General features: G+C 43.0%; 1 protein-coding gene across 4 annotated transcripts in view; it reads left to right on the plus strand.

The window, feature by feature from the left end:
• Positions 1-22067, plus strand: part of ALS2 (alsin Rho guanine nucleotide exchange factor ALS2) — a 70291-nt gene that overhangs the window by 5731 nt on the left and 42493 nt on the right. For 3 of the 4 annotated variants that reach the window (XR_006414883.1, XM_044431714.1, XM_044431716.1), the window contains exons 3-12: positions 44-198; positions 675-1600; positions 5005-5365; positions 8388-8556; positions 10064-10160; positions 11742-11819; positions 12869-13045; positions 15505-15676; positions 16500-16680; positions 17512-17577. Coding sequence is in view for 3 of the 4 variants with exons in the window: in XM_044431714.1 (XP_044287649.1) it covers positions 44-198; positions 675-1600; positions 5005-5365; positions 8388-8556; positions 10064-10160; positions 11742-11819; positions 12869-13045; positions 15505-15676; positions 16500-16680; positions 17512-17577 (2382 nt within the window). In the remaining variant the exon portion in view is untranslated. The remainder of the gene's footprint in view (positions 1-43; positions 199-674; positions 1601-5004; positions 5366-8387; positions 8557-10063; positions 10161-11741; positions 11820-12868; positions 13046-15504; positions 15677-16499; positions 16681-17511; positions 17578-22067) is intronic. The other variant, XM_044431715.1, reaches the window with a different exon arrangement.

The following is a 22067-nucleotide window of genomic DNA, read 5'->3' on the forward strand; positions in this document are numbered from 1 at the left end:
TGTGTGGATTTATGCAATCTTATTTATCTTTTTTGCTAAACAGCTCAGTAGATGAAGAAGGAGCAAGAGAAAGAGGCCAGGTCTATATGTGGCAGGCTGGTTGCTGTTGTCCAGCTCCAGAAAGACTTTCAGGTTGGAGCGAAAAGACAGTATTCCAGGCAGCGCTTGGAGTTAATCATGGTGTGCTTCTGTCAGATGGTATGGAATATTGGTCCTAAACTCATTCATATTTTTTAAAATTTCAAACTGTTTGAAAATTATTAAGTAAAAAGATTTTCTACAGTTACATTTTGTGAGGTGCTAACAGTGACTTTCAGTATTAACAAAGTAAATAGTTTATTTATTGCTGTACATGCCAGTTTGTAACATCTTACATGAGGTACTCGGTTTTTAATGGACTTGGCATAGATAAACTATAACACAAACCAAAGTCTGTATGTTCTGCTCACGAAATGTGTGACAATGTTTTGAGCTTATTTTTCTCCTGGATATTTTTTTTCCTATGTTATTTGTAGGATCTTGTTTTATGGGCAAATGTTAAGCCTAGGATAACAGGCCCAGTAGTATAGGAATTGGATCAGATTTTCACTCTGTTATCCTTCCATCTTGACATGACTTATTGTGGCAAAGTTGTTACAGAGCTGAACATTTCATTTTTTCCCCTTTTGTTTCAGATGGTGAGGTGTACAGTTTTGGAAAACTTCGTTGGAGGGTAGATCTGGAAGATGCTTATGTTAATTGTCCCATATTGGAGAAGGCTTTGAGTGGGCAGCATGTTATTACAGTGGCAGCTGGCAGCTTCCATAGTGGAGCAGTGACTGAAGGTGGTGCAGTGTACATGTGGGGGGAAAATTCTGCTGGTCAGTGTGCAGTGGCCAACCAAGCCACTGTGCCAGAACCAAAACTTGTCAGCATTTCTGATTCTGAAGCAAGCCATCTCCTGCCAATATGGATTTTGCAGCTGGCATGTGGAGAGGAGCACACCTTGGCGCTCTCAGTAAGCAGGGAGATCTGGGCATGGGGAAGTGGCTGTCAGCTAGGCCTCATCACCCATACTTTCCCAGTGACCAAGCCACAGAAGGTCGAGCACCTAGCAGGGCGTGTTGTGATTCAGATTGCGTGTGGGGCCTCTCACAGCCTGGCTCTTGTACAGTGCCTCCCCACCCAAGATATAAAGCCCATCCCAGAGAGATGCAATCATTGCAGCCAGCTCCTGATTACCATGACTGACAAAGAAGACCATGTCATTATTTCTGATAGCCACTGCTGTCCACTGGGGGTGGCCCTGGCTGACTCCCACTTGGAAAGCCACATCTCCTGCTCCTCACTAGAAACTCTGGAGGGGAAGAGCATTACAAGCAGTCAAGGTGAAGATTGTCAGAAGTCTGTTATGGAAGATCAGAACCAGACACTTGCCACTGCAGGATGTGAGGTAGCAAGTGTGTTTTCAAACCACAATGGACAGGAAGACAGTGGTATTTGTAGTCCAGGAAATCTCTTGATAACTGACAAAATGACAATGAAGCAACACTTGACAAGTCCTCCAGATTGTTCATTAAATGAGAGTGGGGAGAAGCAAATTGATCTACAACCTGAACAGGTACCCACATTCATTCATTTTTGCCTGCATGCAATCCTGTAAAGTTCTCATGATGTTCCAGAATGTAATTGTTAATAAGAGCTGGGGCTCTGAAGGGGTATTGTTTCTGTATAGCTCTTAAATTGTAATCCAAGAGAGAAGGAGTTGACTAATATTGTGTGTGTGTGTGTGTGTGTGTGTGTGTGTGTGTGTGAGAGAGAGAGAGAGAGAGAGAGAGAGAGAGAGAGAGACAGAGAGAGAGAGAGAGAGAGAGAGAGAGAGAAACAAATCACAAAAGGTAGCATAAAAGAGTAGTGTTACTACCAAATATCTCATTGGTTGAAATGTCTTTTTGCAATGTTCACCTTTGAAGTGAGGTTAGATTATACTCAACAAATACTGTTGTTTTTTTAGAAGAGGTTGCAAGCTTCAGTGCATGCACAACCTACATATAAACTATGGTGTTTTTGTGCATGTACTGAGTTGGTTGGTTAACCTGTTTCAGGAGGAGGAAAATGCTACTTTTACCTTTCAGGGTGAAGGGCAGGCATATCAGCTCTGCCTACACATCAAATATGTTTGAAGTTTTGGCCATGTATATACCTCCATATGCCAATCCATTTACTCCCTCCATGCACTGACTCGTCATGCTGAGTAAACATGATGTAGAAAGGCCACATGAAACAACCATTTGAGAGGAAGTATATAATGTGGTGATGCATGACATCATGAGGGTTTGCACAATTCCAAACTATATAGTTCCCTAAAACTCTCATACACAGAACACAATCTCGAATTAAAAGAGCATTCTAGTCCAAGATTACATAGATAAATGTGTTGCTTTCTGAAAGAATAATACATTCATTTGTATTATTGTATTTATTTCTCCACCTCTAAATGAGAGCCGTGGAGAAATAAATATTAGTGCATAACAGCCCATGGACGAGCAAGTCTGGACTCTTCACATAGCACCCCTCCCCCGCAAAACAAGGCCAGCTGAGGTTTTCTGGGGATTGTTTTCCTGAGTCAAGGCACCACAGCTGAACAGGCTCTGTCATGGGTCAGCACCCGTCTCAGTTGGAAATGTTGTCCTTTCCACATGCTTAGTTCCTGCTCTCAGTATAGCTGGTTGTGATGGTGCTAAATGCTGAATCATTTTTTCTTCATTTAAATGAAAACCCAGGAATTCAGCAGTAATGTTTGAAACTAGTTTCTGTATTCTGCATGCTTCCTCATGCAATGTTAGGAACCATACCAATTTGCTTTTTCCTCCAGCAAGGAGGCCAGTGTCTGTGTATAAATAAAATTTGGTTGACTCTTCCTATGCCAATTTGTTCAAAACAGCCCTGATTTCTTAAAAGACAATCAGATTCTCCTTTTTTTTGGTTTATCTTCAGTTTTGAGCTGTTTTGTATGCACTTCAGAGCATTTTCGAGGAGGGCACATGTGTAGGGCAGTGCAGTGCAGTGCAATCTCCCCAGGCTTTTTTTTTTCAAATTTTTGCCTGCAGTTGGCAGTTTAGATCTCAATGTTTGTTAATTTATTCTCAGCAAAGTTTGGAATTGTGCACCTGAGACTTTGGGGTTATCCTTGTTTCTGTAGTACAAACTTGGATCAACTTTTGCAGCCTCCTTGTGGTTTCCATTCTGAATGCAGAAACTTTGAAAACTCATAAAATCATTTCTTTTGTTTAGTGAAAAAAGATGTATGCCCGCTGCTTACAATCCTGAGCTTTGAAACATTTTTCCTAGTTAAAGTCATAGTCTAGCCATTTGTATTTTATATATTTGAGAAAACTCCAACATTGCATACCTTTAACTCCCCATGACCTTTAACTGGGGAGCCTTTTAGGCATATTTGGTCTCGAAAAATAAACATTGTTCCCAAACTGGGTAGGCTTTCCTCCTATATAAATTAGTTATGAGGAAGTCATGCACTTTTCCTGGAATAACCTCTATATATAATGTTCTTAGAAGATACATTGCCTCATTCAGTGTGTTCCCAGAAATGTGAAGTGTGACATTGCTTGACTCATAATACAAGATAGCAAATGCTTACTTGGTCCAAACAAAACAAACATGTGAGTTCAAAGAAATCAGAGACCTGGACACCAAGCTACATATAAAAGTAGTATTATTCCTTGGAAAGTGTGGGAAGATTCTTCATAACTGTGCTCAAATTGAATTGAGATTGAACTTCTAGAATTGCTTTTGAAAAGGTCCAATATAGTTCTTCTGTACTCTCTGAATTTTGTTTGTAATACTTCAAGTATTGACTCTAATTCAATTTGTGGAGCTAGCATAATGACATGTCGTTGATTTTTGTCATGAATGAACTAATGAAAGTGATAGCTGGCTTACTCATGCAATTGTAAAAAGCAATGTTGAACTTGGATCTGATTGGAAGACAGCTTGAGCTCTTTATAGATCAACAGGGTTAAAGTGTAGGTAAATAAAGACAGTATAAATCAAACTGTAACCTTATATATACAAATACTAGAGTTTGTATGCTGCGTGATTTAGTTTGTTTTGTTATTCGCTTCAGCTGAAGGATACAGTAATAGTAATTCTGAAAAAGTTTAATAAAGTTGATTGAATCACTGGTCCTGACCCACCATGCAAGTTCTTACATTAATCTTTTTATACTTCCTCTTTCAAATGCAGCTTTTATTAAGTGTATAGATGATGGTAGAGAATATATCTTGCCATTCCTAGTTGCTGTTGAATGTTTGTAGTGGCTAGTCTCACAAAACTGATCTTAAGAGAACATTCTTCTCCTTGAAGAAGAAAAAAAGGGAAGGAACAGAGGGCTGGCATTTGGTGGACAAATGCCTTTGACAGCTTACCCAGAAGTGTTCCTTTGTTCAGCATGGATTCCTCTGCTGCAGGGGTAGGGAGTTTGTGGAGGCAAGAGCCAAGTCTAGCAACAGCAGCTCTTCAGATGGATTGGGAAAAGAACATAACAGGTTTTGTACAGTTAATATCAGTTTGGAGCAAACAGAGCTTCTAAGGCAGGATTTTATATTTTTATATGGGACTGAAACTGGTGTTCTACATCAACTCATTTCACATTTTAAAATCTGTTTATATAACATTTTGTAAAGAAATTTAATCTGTGGTTTTTTAATTTGAACCTTTTTAACTAATACAAATTCATAAACTGGATGTACTTTTGGTGGACATTTTGCTTGTCTGTCTAATAGTTCTGTCTTAGAGCTTTTCTCAAACCATTGTGTGTACAACAGAAGGTATTAAAGATAACTGCGTACTTATTCCTGATTCTGCTTGAAAAAGTCATGAAAAATCTATTTGTATATTCAGACTATGTTATCTAAAACAAAGCAATAGGAGCCCCCAATATTATATTTTTAAACCATCCTACTTCCTGTCATGATAGATTTCTTGGGTTTCTTTCACTATTTCTAGCAGTCCCAAGAAGAGGATCTCATTGCTTGCCTACCCAGTCCGCCTGGCCCAGGTACATCTGCCCTTAACAGCCTGGTAGTCTCTTGTGCAGCAGCAGTTGGTGTAAGAGTTGCTGCTACGTATGAAGCTGGGGCCTTGTCTCTGAAAAAGGTAATGAACTTCTATGGCACCGTTCCAGGTGACACAATATCCCAATCTAGTGGTGGTTCTGCAGGCCTGGATGGGCTGAAGGACAGCCGAGAGGAGCAAGTCAAGCTGGAGTCAATGCAGGGGAAAAAGAGTTCCAGCTTGGTAGATATTCGAGAAGAAGAATCTGAAGGAATATGTCGAAGACTTTCCTTACCTGGTTTGCTGTCCCAAGGTGAGATACTTCTGCCATTTCAAAGTTATACATCTTGAGGATTTTCTTATCTAATTTTTTCATGTGCAGTTTTTACGTATGGTGGGACTCTCATATTTTCTTTAAATTAAGTATCCAGCATAATTTTTCCCCATAAGGCTGAGCACCTTTGCAAATATGGAAGGAATGTACATGTTGGATAATTCAGTATCCTGTGCTTGGGTCCCTCAACATAGCATTTTCCAAAGCAGAAAACTTTTGAAAGTTAAGCTGGCAAGTCTTGTAACTCTTCTTTGCTTCTCCTCCTCTTCCCCTCAAATAAACTTCAACATTCACTCATTTGATATTATTTTCTTTATACTGCACTGCCTAATAGCTGAGGCTATCTGAGCAGTTAAAAAAGGTTAACTTTTTCTCCACAGTTCTTTTACATTTGATTGTCTAGTTATGTAACTTCTATCAGTTGCTGTTGTTGGAACTGTCCAAGGATGCCTTTGTTTGCACCACAGTGAATGGCAAAGAACAGCAAGAATAGTAACTACCAGTCTCCTCTATGTGTCTGTTCTATTTTCATGTTTTTAATCTGTTGATAATTCTCTTTTAAACAAGAAAAACTTAAGAGTGCTCTAAAATACTGGCAGTCTTTTACTTTACTTTTACTTGTAGTCTTTTACAATACTTGCTGGGACTACTGCAGTGTCTCTTGTTTCCAAAAGAAAACAGAAAAATCTGACTTTTCCCCACCCGCAGCAGTTCAGCATACAACTTACCATATGTGGTAGTCATCCCCTAAATGACTGTTACAGGCTTCCATTGGGAAGTGCTTCTGAAGGGGTAGGGTAAGCTTTTAGAAGACAGTCCTAAGTTCAGATGGCTGAAGAAACTCTGGGAATCCCTGTTGTGGGTGATTTTAAAGGAAAGGTGGTATGGTCAAAGAGAACAATCATGTTTCAAAGTAACAAGGATCTAATATATTTAAAAGTAATACTTAATGAGGATGTGGCTCATTTTATATTGTTTCACAGAGAACCTGTGGCCATCCAGAAGTTGTTGGATACGAATGCCTGTCAGCCTCAGCAAGCTTGGCCTATGATCAGAGTTGATGGGAATTATATTTAAACATCTGTAGGGCCACAGGTTCCTTATCCTGCTATAGATCGAACTGTTGTCTGCTGTTATTATTGTCCTTTGGTGGCTTAGCTCTATCGTTAGCCAATCCTTTTCTTGTTTGAATATTGTTACTTCCATTTGAGTACCAATTTGGATTCTGTGACTCTCTTGCTACTGCCCTCTTCCTTTTAAGCGCTTTGTCCTTGGGTGTTTTTAGGTAATGCTGTATATGCACTGTAGTCACTTCCCAGTTCTGTCCCTTGGACGTGTGCTTCCCTTGTGAGCTCTCTTCCCTAGCCAGCAACACAGTAGAAGGGCTAGCTATACTAAGAGATAGTGCAGGTAGTGCTGTGCCCGGAAAGACTGAATGTAGTTTGATAGGTTGTCCAAGTCTGGGTGCATGGCTTGGAGAGGGAAAGAACTCTCCAATAAACCATGTGTTGTTGGAAGCCTGTTTTCCTCTCCGGGAAACTCTGTCTGAGCATTAATTATGGAAATTTCATCCAGTAGGCATGATAATTTAAACAAGCTATGCTGGATTATTTTTGTGTGTGAACAGGTCCAGTGTGATAGCAATGCCAAGTAACTGCTGTCAGTCAGACTAAACAGGGAGTGGAAGGAAACGTACTTAATGAAGTAATAACAGTGAGTGCATTTTTGAGATTAATAGTTGTACTTATTATGCCAGTCTTTCCACTTGCATACAGAAGAAGATAACCCAAACATTTGATTTCCTTTGAAACTGATGAAATCCAAAGGCAGAGGCCAGAAATTCAGTTATGCAGCTCTTTTAATATGTGAAAAGTTTTAAAATATTTACCCAAGTGCATTGCTTTGAATTATGAATTGCTGAGTCAGATCTACATTTTGTTTGGTAAGAATGGTAGGAAGAAAATTAATTCATATTCTTACTTTCCTATGCACTCTGAGGCAAGTTTTGATGTAAAACTTCCTGTATTTACTGCATTCCTTATTATTCCCCTTTAGTTTTAAGAATGTACCTGAGGATACTCTGTATACCTTAATGATGTGATAGGTGAGCAACAGACTAATAAAAGGTACAGCCCCTGACTCTTTCCTTTAACACAGATTATGTTTCTTCAGACAAAGTAGCATTTCAAAGTAGGAACAAGTGCTTATTGTTGTTACTGTGTGCTAGGTGTGATACAGTTTCCTTTCAAACACATGGCCGACTAACATGGGAAAGATTCCTCTTTGTTGGGGTTGGCGGAGGACCACTTGCATTCTCTGATTAGCTATCCAAGTATTAGTAAAACTCCCTATATGTACATGGCAGTTTCAGGAACATGATGTTTCCTCAGACCCACCAACCCCATTGCATTCTCAGAGAGCAAAATTGGACACCTCATAGAAAATAGCTACTCCGTGATGAAATCTGAGATGTGGATATAGCTTTGGAGTTTTTGTTTTTAATTTTGGGCTTTATTCTGGATAAATTGGCCTGGGGTGACATGTGGGCATCCTGAAAATACTGGCATGAGAGAGAATGCTGTAATTAAAGATAGTAGGCTGATTCATACATTTAAGTAGAGTGTTGGCAGCCATTTTGAATATTCAAGCCCAAGCTGCAGCTTGTCTTGTCATCCAAACTCAGGAAACATGGGTTGTGCTGAAGTTTGCTTAACTCTTGCATAGTCCACAGTCTCTGCTTTTGGACAGTACAGAATATTCACAAGCCACATCTGATACACTGTAGTTCACCATGACTTAAATGCGCCACCTTGGACTGTTTTGATCATGCAAACTAGGTCTGTGCTTTTAGCAAGTAGCTCAGGTGTCTTTTCATGGCCATTCCTCATGTACTTCTATGCAAAGTGACTGTGAATCTTTTCTCTTTATTTAGAAACTCTGAAACCTAAGAAATGAGATATCTAACTTCTGTGTTCTAAGGATTTTTTCTTATTTTCCAAAGTTTCCCCAAGGCTCTTGAGGAAAGTAGGACGAACAAAATTGAGGACGGTGGCCCTCACACCAACTTACAGTGGTGAAGCTGATGCTCTTCTCCCATCTTTACGAACTGAGGTGTGGAGTTGGGGAAAGGGAAAAGAAGGACAACTTGGACATGGTGATGTCTTGCCTAGGTGAGGAATGCTATTCTGTGCCCATAGACCAGGGGTCCTCAGATTTTTTAAACAGGGGGCCAGTTCACTGTCCCTCAGCCTGTTGCGTGGGGTGGACTATAGTATGAAAAAAATATGAACGAATTCCTACGCTCACTGCACATTAAAATTACTTAAAATTAAAAAAAAAAATTTAAAAATGTTTGCTCCACTCCCTTGGACTGCAGTAGAAGCCCAAGATGAGGTGGGGACGAGCATGTCCATATTCAAGGTACATAGCTATAACACAGCCAAGGCACTAAATATAGTATTTTGTATAATGTAGCTGATGACTGCAACTGGCATTCACAAAGAATGAAGCAAAAATACTGAGGATAAATACTATTAATGTCACTCTTAGTATTTGAAGCAAGTCAGCCCAGAACAATTCCCACGATATACAATGACTGTATTTGGATGCAGCGCTAATGACTACCATATTTTAAGTGCAATCTTGCCAAAACTGGTATTGTCTAGATGAGTTGGACAACAACTTCCATTGGCCATGCTGGTTATGATGGAAATTATAGTCCTCGCCGGCATCCGCTTCCAAGGGAGCGGGAGGCAGGAGAGGTGAGTGCAGAGCATCTCCCCTGGCGGGGAGAGGGCTGCAAGGAGGGAGGTAAGGGCTTCTTTCCAAGGCAAGGGAAGTCGAGGGCCGTGGCTGGCTGAGCAGGGTGCCTCCTGCCTTTCCCTGCCACGGGTGGGAAACATGGCAGCCGCTTGGCAGTGGCGCCTTCTTGGGGAAGGCTGCGGCAGAGGCACAGGAGCTGCGGCCCTGCTCCGCCTCAGCCTGTCCGCCCCAGGCTCGGTGAGGCAACTGTGGCTTGGCCTTCAGCCCAGAGATGTGGCTCACATAATTAAAAATAGATTTAAACGGTTATATTTTTCTTACCTTCAATCCTTTTTTAGTTTCTTCATCTTTGTCTTCTCCTCTCTTTTTTTTTTTTTTTGCCCTCCTCTTTTCTGTTTCCCGCTCCATATTCCTGCTCTGTATATGCGTGCAGTGAGGTGGGGGGAGCTGGTGCACTCGCAGTTGAGTGTTACAATTTGGCAGGTGTGCTGGCTCTCTGATGCCTGCGCCGGCTCAGAGCTTTCGGACTTGCTCGGAGATCGTTTTCTCCAAGGGAGTCCAAAGGCTCTGAGGCAGGCTGGATAAATGAGTATGGTGGGCTGTAGTTTGAGGATCCATGCCATAAACAGTTACAGAAGAGAGTAGTTTGATTATAAACTTCCACCGTGTGCTGAATGCTTCAATATATGAGGGCCATCTCTTTAAAAAGGCAGAATTTATGATCAAGATTGGCACTTTTTATCTATATTTAAAAATATATTTAAATAGGTTAAATCTCTCTCTCTCTCTCTCTCTCTCTCTCTCTCTCTCTCTCTCTCTCTCTCTCTCTCTCAATATATATAAATAAATAAATGAAATGTCATGCACTGTGCCTATTCATATCAAAAACCCCAATTTCATTCTGTGAGTTCACAGGCTTCAGCCACTGTGTGTAAAAAGTCTTGATGGTAAAGAAGTAATTCATTTGTCTGCTGGTGGCCAGCACTCCTTGGCACTCACTGCCAAATCACAGGTATGGAAATAAAATGTTGCTTGCAGCTTTTAGTTTGAGAGCGTATTTCATTTGGCTTATTTTGTTTGCCAAGTCGCACTCCAATTTTCAATGTTTCCTTTTACTTTCTTGAACGGGAATTTGAACAGTGTATGAAATGAGCTTGGATTCCTTTTCCATAGACTACACATCTATACAACAAGTTCTGCTGAAATGTAGAAAGGGTGTGCTCTACACATCTGAAGCAGGGAGGCCATCTGGTGGATTGTTGGCAGACTGTGGACTCCCAGATGGTTTTTAGTCTGGCTTGTCCTCTCTGGCAGTGTTCTTCCCTGCCTGACATCAGTGCTTAATGGGAACAGTGCTGGTTTGCTGCTTTCCCTCTGAATGAGCTGGCAGGAACTAGGAAGAGGAAAAACACAGAGAAGAAATGGTGGCAGAAATGCCAGGAAGTAGGGTACCATTGGCTAAGGGGCATGCAGAAGGCGGGAAGGGGAGAAAAATGGGGGGGGGGGGGAGTGAAGCCAGAGATCTGCAAGGATTCCTCCAACATCTGCAAGAATGGTGGAGGATGGAAAGAGAATCAGATGGATACAGCATTGTCAGGAAAGGGTTCTGATCAAGGTTTGTTCTCACTTGCCAAAGCAGTCTTCCCAGGCCTAATACCCTTCTGTGTTTTGTCTGCTTTGTCTTCTCTGAGGCAGGAGCAGTTGATCTGCCAGGCAGTACTGCTGAAAAGTGCAGTGCCGTTTAGCTAATTTTCACACACATCCCTGCTTTCTCACTTCTGCTTGCTGTGGGTACCGTGTTGGGGATGAGGCAAGTTGGCAAGTGGGAAAGGAAAGGGAGGCAATTGCTGCCTCCCCCTTGTCGGTGCTACTTGCAAGGAAGGTGCTCGTGTGGACACTAGATTGGGGAAAGGGGCAGCAGGGGGGAATCAGCTGAGCAGGGCTGCCATCAGCCAGGCTCAGCCAGCTAGCTGATTCTCCCCTCTCCTGTGTGCACATGTAGGGTGGCGCATGGGGAATCAGTTGAACAGCGCTGCCCCTTTCTGTGGTGGTGCCCGGCTGATTGCCCCACCTCATTTACCCAAGCATGGATTAGGCACTCTGCCCCCCAGCAGTCACCTCTGGAGCAGGAAGCTGGGGTGCCTTATCAGCCCCCTCATTCCTCTGCTGTGCTTCAGGGCATGAACCCCGTTTGCCCAACAGAGACTGACAAGTGAGCCAAACTCAGCTTGTGATCAAAGAAAGGATGGTCATTACTCCTTGCATTGTCTGCCTGGAGTACTGAAAAGAAAGGAGATGGTAGGAAGCAAGAGACTTGCCACTGTGAGTCTGATCATCTGACTGGTAGGTTGAAGGAAAAAAAAAATGCAAACAGTGGTATCCACAAAGGGCTGCTTGTTGTGATGTCTGCATCCAGCCTCTGCTTGTGGTTATTGGGTACTGCAGGGGTGGAGGGATGTCTTAAGTGGTTCCCTGTCTAGATGGACTGGTATCAATTCAGGTTATGCCATGTTCTATTTTACTGTCACTGGCTTTATCATGCTAAGGTGGCTATTCACCTACCTCCCCACTTCTTCCGAACATTTTTACACAGGTGTATTCATGGGGCAGTAATACCTTTGGACAACTTAGTCATTTCAGTTCTCCAACTACAGTCCCTCGTCTTGCGAAGGTAACTTTTCAATATTCCTCCCAGATTAAAGATGCTTGATTAAGTTTGATGCCCATGTTCTTGTTAAAATAACACTTTTCTGCATCATGGCCATTGACAGTGGCCAGCACATTTTGATTTTGGATTCAGCCCTTTGATCCAGTGGACTGGATCTTCTTCCTGTGCAATCTCTTGCTCCTCTCCATAACTCCTACATGCAAAACTGAGGAAGAATGGGGAAGGGAGAGCCAGTCTTTCCCAGCCCTTCGGTGCAGTTTGGAGCCAGAGATCTGGATGAGGATCAGCCCTGCAGTTGGATTTCAGAGGTCCATGGAAGCCCAGTGCATTGGGATGATCTCTGCTTTTACTGACTAGAGCAGAGCTGAAGAAGATGCTGGGGCTTTCAAGCACATCAGCAAGATTCTCTGGCTCTGAAAAAGAAGGCTGGATTTTATTTGGCTGCTCCCTTTCTCAGGCATTTGGGGAGTGCTCCGAAGTGTAGCAGCCAGATGGTCCCCTCCATGCTTTCTAGTGTAGTGGGGCTTATATATATGGCCCTGTATCTCCACAGTTGTCAAATAATCCCTGATTCTTCCCTCTCTCTGTGGAGTGGGCACAGTTTGCCGCTGTTGCTCTGGGTCTCTGAAGGTTGGGTGGAACAAATGAACTTAATACACTTGTCAGACAGTGTGGAAGCCTGCATGTTGGTAATTAAACCAGAAGTCTTGCAATTATGCATACCAGGTACTGAAATCACACTGAAGCCAATGGGTTTAAGCAAAGAAACAATGTGCAAGGTCAAAAATCTTTCCAAATACTTGAATAGTGATTTCACAATTGAAACCAGTGCAGTTATGATTAATATGATCATTTTTTTCCAGTTAGCTCAGCCAGATTAACTGAGACTACTCTCTATTTGCTTTAAATAGCTGCCAAATTTTGACATGATGAATATCTAACCCTTGCCCTGTTGTGTTGGAATAACATCTTTGTTGTAAAAAAGATTTCCTTTTATCCTTTGTAATAATGCCTTCACTTTTTGCAATTGTGCATGTTTGTATTCCTTCCAGGTATGCAGTGACAATAGTATCTGGAATGTAGCAGCAGGTCCAGATTATTCACTATTCCTAGCAGATGGAGAAGATTTTCAGCCTTTGTTATATTATAGCGGTCGAGAAGACAGGAAAGACGTTTCATCTGAAGATAGTTGCCCAAAGAGTCCAACACCATTGCTAAACTGTAGTAAGGTAATTGTATTCTGTATATGCTGTTTTGTGTTCCCAAAGAATTTTAACTCATGGTGGTAGGATGTTTAGTAGTGGGGGAATTTGGAAAGGTGTGAGCTTGAATGTTTTCCTTGCCCCCCTTTTCAAATTGAATGCAAACCTGATGAAAAGGCAGATATGTTTTATCATTGATTCATCTCAGCAACAGACCTCCCTGCCCTTCTTTTTCCTATCAAAACTTACCTCTTAGAAGCTGTTAGCTTCTAATGGAGTGAGGCCTTGTGATTTTGCGCCATTTGGCCTTCAGTAATGTTGCAGTGGCTACATCCCAGGTGCCACAAACCATGGGAGTTGCATTTTTCATGTTTCCTTTGCAATATTGCAGAGGAAAGACAAATGGTGACTTCTTTCAGTGGAGCATACTGGAAGTGCAATCACCAGTCAAAGTGTTAACCATTAAGTTCCTCTTGGGTGTTGAGTTCACCCACTGACCAGCTTAACATCTGGGACCTGCATGTGGTATTTTGCATACTCACCTGTGGTCCATAGTGGTTGGTCTTGGATGTGTCCTTCAGAATCTGCTATGGCTTGTAAGTCTTTCATTGCAGTGTTTGCACTAGCCTCTGTCTTTTAAGGAGCCAAAGCTATAGTCTTCCACTAACAACAACGTAGTTGCATGTTATATCATGTACATGTGTGGATCTTATTTTAGAAGTACGTTTGAGACCAAACTATCGACTTCTTACTAGGCTTAGGCAAATGGGTAAAGAAGCAAAGGTGGTCTACTCAGTACATGAAGTTATCCATCTGATGTTGGCTGACTATGAATTAAAATTGACTGCCCATGTAATTCTGAAGAAAGTTTATTTCATAGCATTTGACTGTTTATTAGGAACAGTAGATATCGACCAACTTCACCAAATTATTCACTTTCTGTCAACAAACTTATTCATGTCCTCCAGATTTTTAAAAGAAACAATTCCTCCAGGAAATTTTTGTGACAAAACTTATCTAGAGTAATGGTCCTACTGTCTTGCTCAGAAATAAAAACAGTAGTCATGTCTGTGATTTTCAGATCACATAGGAGGTTTCTTTGTAGCAATTATTTTAGGCATGAAGGTGAGGACCAAGCTAAACAAGGTCTGGAAGTTTTCAAAAATACTGAGCCTGTGATTTTTTAATTATATATGGCATCCTTTACTGGGTATCCAGATATGGTTTTCAGTGCTTGGCAAAATGATGGTCAGGAGTGCCTTCAAATATGAATATAAGGAAAGATCACATGAAATTTACTGATATCAGCAAAATTGAGACTATCTCAATACTGGGAGTCAAAGGAAGAAGATTTTATAGTTTTCCAGTCTGTGTTTGATTCTATGTTTAGGTAACCTTTCTTTGTTGAAATAAAGCAGCCTTTCCCAATCTGTTACCTTTTGGATGCATTGGACTGCATATAATTCCCAGCCAGCATGGGCTTTGGCAGTCTGACAAGCCATTGACCACGTGGGCAAGGAATTATGGGAGTTGCATTCCAATGTATTTGGAGGACAATAATTTGAGGAAGGTTGCAGTAGAGCATGGGTGCTCAAACCATGGGTGCCCACCATGGCCATTCATCCGGCCCGTGCCACCGCTTGCCACCCGCGTGCACACTTGCTGTGCGGGCGGGGAAGTGGTGGCATGCTCGCTTGGAGATGGTCTCCGAGCGAGCAAGTCGCCGCTGCCTGCCTCATGTATGCGTGCACTCACTGCTGCCGCCTCCTAGTGCGGGGGGGAGGTGGTGGCTCGCTCGATCGGAGATGGTCTCTGAGCAAGCAAGCCACCGCCGCGCGTGCCCAATGGCACCTCACCACCCTCACCTCACCGGCCCGCACGTGTAGCCGCCACCTTTCAGCTGGCCCCCTATCGAAAAAGTTTGAGGACCCTGCAGTAGAGCATGGGGACTAGGAGTTGAACCAAAGGCCATGTGGAAAAGACTGGCTTTAAGGAGGAGTTTGAAGATTGTAAGAAAAGCAGCTTCACACAGGTTGTTTTGACAAGTAGTTATAGGTATATGCAACAGCACGAGGGAAATGCTGGAGTCTTTTGAAGAAGGTGATCAGATCCCTTTGAATCTCAGAGGAAACTCTGGTTTAACAAGCCAGTATATAAGTACTGGAGGAGTGAGGAAGGAGTGTGCAGTCAGAGTTTATTGAACCACAGTTATGCCATCATCTCAACTGGGCTGATAAAATAAATCTCTCGTGTTAATATTGGAATGTGTTCTTATGCTGCCAATGTCATGATTTCTGGCTACACAATATAAACACAGATTTTAAGATTAGACTGCAAAATGCATGGAAATAAGCTCAGTTGATATTTATAAATATGTTTGGATCATGTGTTTGTATTAAGCATGTAGTTATTTAAGCTAGAAGAGATTGGTTAGAGTTAACTGGATTGGGTTCAGGGGATTGTAAAACAATTTCTCTTTCCTCCAGCTAGGGTATATTAGCAACGCAGTTGCAGGTGGAAGTAACTGTTTGGCATTAGTGGACAAAAACATTATGGGATATATTGCTAGTCTGCATGAGTTGGCTTCAATGGAGAGACAATTTTATTCCAAACTGAGCGCTATAAAATCACAAGTCCTCAGACCCCTCTTGGGCTTAGGTAAGAGATCTTTTCACAGCATTATTGTCTGTATTTGACTTCATTTAAAGTTCTCAACGCAACTTCCTGTTGTTTTCATTTTCTTGGAAAAGACTGCCATTGGTAATCTTGCTTTGCTGTGCACCCAAATCTCTGCAATCAGATCTTCTTCTCCAACCCCCTGCCATGCATTGTGTTTGTTTCAGTTTCAGATAAGAGAAGAACTGCAAGCTTCCTTTGCTCACCCTCTAGCACAGTGCTGCATCGCCTGCTGTTCCAAGCCATGACATTGTTCCTTTTATATGTAATACACCATAACTCCCCTGCCAAGTGAGCTTTAGGGTTCAGCTGGCAGCCCTGCATGATAGAGTCTACACAGAAGCAGTATCTTTGAACTCACTTATTCACTGTTTCCATGGCTGGTCTCCAAACTTCAGGTGACTCCTGCCACCTTCTTCGTGGCCACTCAGAATTCTCTCTTCTTCCAGAGTCTCCCCCAGGCTTCTCATTCATTCTGGTCTCTTGCTGCTCTTCAAAACTACCCTCCCATGTCCAGTCAGACATACTTAACTGCCTTGTGTGGGAGCAAAACTGCCTGGAGTCCCTAGTGTAAAGTGCTCCAAGTATTGATGATCCTTTTTCTAACCGACTCAAGTGATGTGTGGCTTCCTTTTGCAAGAAGAGCCTGAATTGCTCACCAGTCAGTGTGATTCTTCAAAATGTGTGTTTAAAATGTTGAGTGGCTTGTTAGTATAGATTAACTCTTGCTCCTGATTTGTTGAAACCATAATGTTGCCACCTTGTAGTATTTTTGTACATCATCATTTGTTTGTCTCTCTTGCAGATAACTTAGGTGCTGCAGTAACTGTCCAGCTGCTGCAGGAAATGGCAAGTACCTTCAGCAAGTTGTGTTACCTAATTGGTCAGCATGGAGCCTCTTTGACTAGCTTTCTTCAGGGGTTAAAGGAGGCAAAGAATTTGGCCATCCTGAAGCATTCAAGCCTCTTCTTAGAAAGTTATACCGAGCAAGTATCTAATTTTCTCCTTTTTATTTATTGTAGATTTATTATATCAAGACAAACAATGTTTGAAAATAGAATGAGTTATTAAAAATGAGATGGGAAAAAATCATTTGAAGCATTACTTTTATCATCCTCTGAATTGTACTGCACTGTACTGTACTTGTACTGTAAGACTGTTGAGCAGTATCCCAAAGCAAAGTCTGCAGAGTGCAGATGGGGATGACCATTTTAAATCTTCCCTCTTGGAAACTTTCAAGTCACATGGCTACATTCTGGGATGGAAGAAAGAGGCATTTTAATTGCATACATGTAATTATAGTGTTGTGCGTAAATGAATGAAATGAAGACAATTAATAATATTTCATTTTAGCCATTTATCATTCACTTGAAAGATGCAGTCTGCCAAGAAGTCAAATTGTAACATTTCTTTTCATTTCAGATGCCTGTTGTGCAAACCCTGTTGGCATGGGCATTATACAAAAGCTTCCTTACTTTTCCATTACTTCAAGGGGATACAGTGTATATTTTTGGTTCACCTTTGTTGGGTGGGAGCCAGTGGAACTCAGCTTTTTCTTCCAGAGTTCTGATAATGCAATGCACCCTGGGGCAACATATAGGAGGGGCCTGCACTGTGAACTTCCCTCTCGTTAACTTTGTGCAAGTTCTTGGGCAAGGAGAGGATCTTCTGTATGTGTGGAGGGGGTTAAGCTTTTCAAGTTGGCCAAAGTGGCTTCATGTATTTGTTCCTCAGTTCCCATGTATGTATGAGGTTCATTTAAATGTTACGTCCAGCCTATTCTCACTCTTCAGTGTTGTTGTTATTTTTTTTTTAAGGTATTGCACTTCCTTAACAAATTTTTTGGTGATGGGAGGATTTGCACTTCTCGCCAAACCAGCAATGTAAGTTTAATCTGTTGTTGCAGTAATTTTTGAAAGCTTGTTGAATGACCGATACCACTGTGTGTAGATCCATTAGTAGGCACTACTGCAGTGTGCATTAATGCTGCATAGTGCCACCTAAAGAAGAGAATAGCTTCCACATTCCTAAAAATTTGGTGCTTAACTTGGCCAGACTGGTGCTTCCTCTGGATTCCTCTCTTCTTAAATGACAGCAAAAGCCGTGAAGTGTTTCTTTGTCTGCTTCCTAAATGTTCTGACATTCATATTTGCTGTGGCAACGGGTTGAAGGTGATGCCTGGGTGTTTTCGATAGGCCAGTGATGGTAGGAAACCATCAGGAAAAGGCATGTCATCTAGTCACGTCATTATGCAATCAGTGCATGCCATGGAATACTTAATAGTTTTAGGGCACAGTCCGAGGCCTCTTTAGACATGACAGCTTAGACTATGCTGTGAGTTGTAGGTTGCTTTTCTGTTCTCAACTATGCACAGGATTGCACCCTTGGCAGCTTTTCAGCTTAAAATGTTCTCAGAGCAACTGTCAGATGAATTTTTAGTGCATTTTAGAATGCTATGAAAACAATCACTATGTGGAGATCTACAAATTTTGACTTGGTTGCCAGGAAGATGACTGGCCTCTCCCTGTCTCCAGGCCATTACACAGATACCTGTATCCAGCCAGTCTCTCTCCCAAGTACTAATTCCAGAACTAAGGCAGGTATATACCACAAACCTGTTGAACCTCAGACCCAGAGGCTAAATCCAGCCTGCCTGAACTTGCATGGCTCAAAGGATTATGCCCCTTTCCTTGACCCCACCAATTTTCCTCTGATCACCAATAATTTGGTGATCTCCTAGCTTTTGTGCACTTTTCCCCCATCCTAAAAAACTGAAATGCTTCCCCATATGCAGTAAGAGCTCGAAGCTAAAATACAGCTGATAGTTTTGCCTCTGCCCCCTTTTGCCTTCACTCCACCCTCTACTGGAATCTGGCTTATATGAAATTGTTCTTCATCGTGGCCTCTGTGCATCACACATTATGGGTGGTGTGCCTGTGCAGTGCCTGTAGCTGGAAAGATTTAAAGCTTTAACGGTGTTGGTGGGAACTCTGTGCCCCTCCCCCCATATAGTATAAAGGGCAGATTCCCCTCCATTTCCCCAGTCTTCTTGTGACCACTGTTTCACTGTGCCTTGAGCCTTTTGCTGCCTCTCATAGCTATATTTACCGTTGTTTCTATAAACCCTTTCATTTGCTATTTTTCTTGTTGTTATGATCTCCTTTCCAAGTTGTTACTACCTAATCCCCCCCATTTCTAGAAAGTTTTCCCCCTTTTCCCCCTTCCCTTTCCTCATTATATATATTAAAAAACCCCTTCTATTGTTTTTCTTGTTACATCTTTCTCTCCTTTGCTATCCTCTCCTTTCCTTGATGGCTCAGCAAGCAGCTTTTTGCAAGTGCTCCAAGTCTGAGGCTAAAATGTCCCCCACTGATCTGCACGACCTGTGCCTTCTTTGCTTGGGGGAAGGCCACAGGACTGATAAGTGTGGCCATTGCCAGTATTCACGAGGCAGGCCCGTAAGAATCAATAGAACCGCTTGTGGAAAATCTTGTGGGACCAGGCTTTGGTCGCCTCTGATCAGCTCGCAGCTGAGACCGTGCCAGTGGGCCCATCTGTGGCTGCTCCTTCTCCTCGTCCATCGGCTGATGGTATGATTCCAACAGAGGCCAAATGCTCCTCTCATTCTCCTCACCACAAACAAAAGGAGAAGAGGAAACATGTTGGCCGATGAGCCTTTGGCTCCTAAAAAAGCCAAGAAAGACAAGGCTGACAAATCGGCGTGCAAGCAGAAAAAGCTTGCCAAGCTTCCACAAGGAGACTTGGGTTTGACCACGCCCTCAGTTCTGACCGCTGTCTTGATCCTGACACCGACCTGTCCGAATATCCAGTTGGTCATGCAGTTGACCCCGTCTGGGACTCCTCAGAGGATCATCCTCTCAGCCCTGTCTACCCTGGACCACTTGGAGGCTGTTGTTAGAGGGTCCATGTCTGATGATGAGATCCAGGACTCACCTCCTTGATCCCAGACTGGACTGCCATCGGCACGTTCGCCAACTCCAATGCCGACTTCTCCCAAGGCTTCTCTGAGGGCTCCACCTCAGTCGCGGACCTGTCAGCAATAGCACGCTCCAAGTCAGCCAGCACTGGGTGCCAATGTCCTGCGGTGACTTCAAACCATCCCAGTAACATCCATGGGACTACTACCCACCATACGCATACTATCCAAGGCCTTCCGTGCGCCCTCATCTCTCTATGCCTCGCCCGGTTCCGAGAGACTCTCCCTTGACATCAGTGGCTGCTCTCTCCAGGCCTCCTCCTTCTCCAGTTGTTTCATCCTCCGGTCCCCTGTATCATTACGATTCAGATTCGAAGGACTTGGAACAGGCATCCACCTCACCAGATGCGGTCATCTCCACCCAGGGTTCCGGCTCTCTGGAAGAGTCCTACTCCATCTTCAGAGAACTGATGGCCTGACTAGCCAGTCACTGAAGATCGAGGTACAACATTGCTTCAATCTCAGCACTAACAATTTTTACGACATTGTCAGGAAGGAACAGACTCCTGCCATCTCCTTGCTGCTTATTACCACTCTTCAGCGAGCCATGACTGATACCTGGCAGTTTCTGAACCAGCCACACCCAACTTCTTGATGGTTCGAGTCAATGTATAAGGTTTGGGAACAGGACATCCCATTCCTTTTGAAACACCCCAGACTGAACTCGATTGTCATCAAGTCCTTCCAAGGTCAGGAACATAAGGAGCACTCTACTAAGTTCATCAAAACAAAAAAATGTTTAGATGACCATTCTCCAAAATATTTTTCCGTTGCTGAGGAAAGAGGATTGGTTTGCATCTCTGGACTTGAAAGATTCTTACTTTCATATTAGCATCCACTCTGCTCATAGGCGTCTGCTCCAATTCACAGTTGGTGCCAATATATTTGAATACAATGTTCTTCCCTTCGGACTCGCCACCACTCCAAGGATCTTCACCAAGTGTATGGCTCCTGGGCATCCATGTTTACCCTGACTTTGATGACTGGCTGATCGTCTCCTCAGGAAAGGCCTTCTATTAGCCATCGATACCACATGTTCCCTCCTTGACAAACTTGGACTATGTATTAACATTGAAAAATCCTGCCTTGTTCCTTCACAGGTCATCAGCTTCATTGGATCTCACTTTGACTCACTTCACACCCGAGCCTTTCTCCCACAAGCTCGAAAGGACAAGCTACGTTCCTCCATCCATCAGATTTCCATGCATTGGACTGTTTCCATGCTGTCCATACAGAAGCTGCTTGGACATATGGCCTCCATGGTCTTGGTGGTTCCCAATGCCAGACTGTGGATGAGACCATTACAGCTGTAGTTCAGTTATCTCTTCTACCCACAGCACGACTGACCTCATTGCCTTCTTCAACTGCCTGCCTCCATTCTTCGGACTCTGTCATGGTGGACAGTGGAGGACAACCTCTCTGTCGGGGTCCTGTTTCGACAGCACCAGCCGGCCCTGACACTCTATACCGATGCTTCCCTTACAGGACAGTGAACACACTGTTCCGACCTCTGCACTCAGGGTGCTTGGCAGGGACATGAGACCTCCAGACACATCAATTATCTGGAACTTCTGTTAGTCTTCAAAGCCCTCTGGTCCTTCGAGAATATCCTTCGGGACCGAGTCATCCAGATAGCTTCAGACAATGTGGTTACATTGTTTTATATCAACAAGCAGGGTGGCACAAAGTCTGCCCTGCTGGCTTATCTTGCCCTCCATCTATGGGACTGGTGTATTCCGAGAGGGATCACTCCTCTTGCCATTCATCTTGTTGGAATGAGGAAGCGGACTCTCTCAGCAGACGCATGTCAACAACTCATGAGTGGAGTTGGATTGCTAGATCTGCCGACATTTCTTCCAACTCGGGCCCACCAGACATAGATCTGTTTGCCACCCACACCAACTCAGTCTGCACAACTTATTGCTCGTGCAGTAAGTTGGGCATTGGTCCAAACTCAGTCGGAGATGCACTGATGGTTCCCTGGACAAACAAGTTCTTCTATGCTTTTCCTCCAATACCTCTAATCACAAAGACTCTAGCCAAAATCAAGTAAGACGATGCCCAAGGGATTCTTATCACACCTTGGTGGCCCTGTCAACAGTGGTTTCCCACCATTCTCCACCTCTCCAAGAACACTTTCCTTCATCTTCCATGGATTCCACATCTTCTCACTCAACAAAGCGGCACCATTCAACATCCAGATCTACATTCTTTGAACCTTACAACCTGGCTCATTCGATAACTAATGCTGTCTCATCAACACCACCAACCTGTCAGATTGGACACCTCTTTTGCAGCCCTCCGACATGACCGTCCATTGGTTTCGACATTGTGTACCTTGTTCTTCGTCGAATCCGGACTCTTTCCATCCTGACA

The sequence above is a fragment of the Varanus komodoensis genome, unplaced genomic scaffold (assembly GCF_004798865.1).
Source record: "Varanus komodoensis strain SLA01 unplaced genomic scaffold, ASM479886v1 scaffold23, whole genome shotgun sequence".
Lineage (NCBI taxonomy): Eukaryota > Metazoa > Chordata > Lepidosauria > Squamata > Varanidae > Varanus > Varanus komodoensis.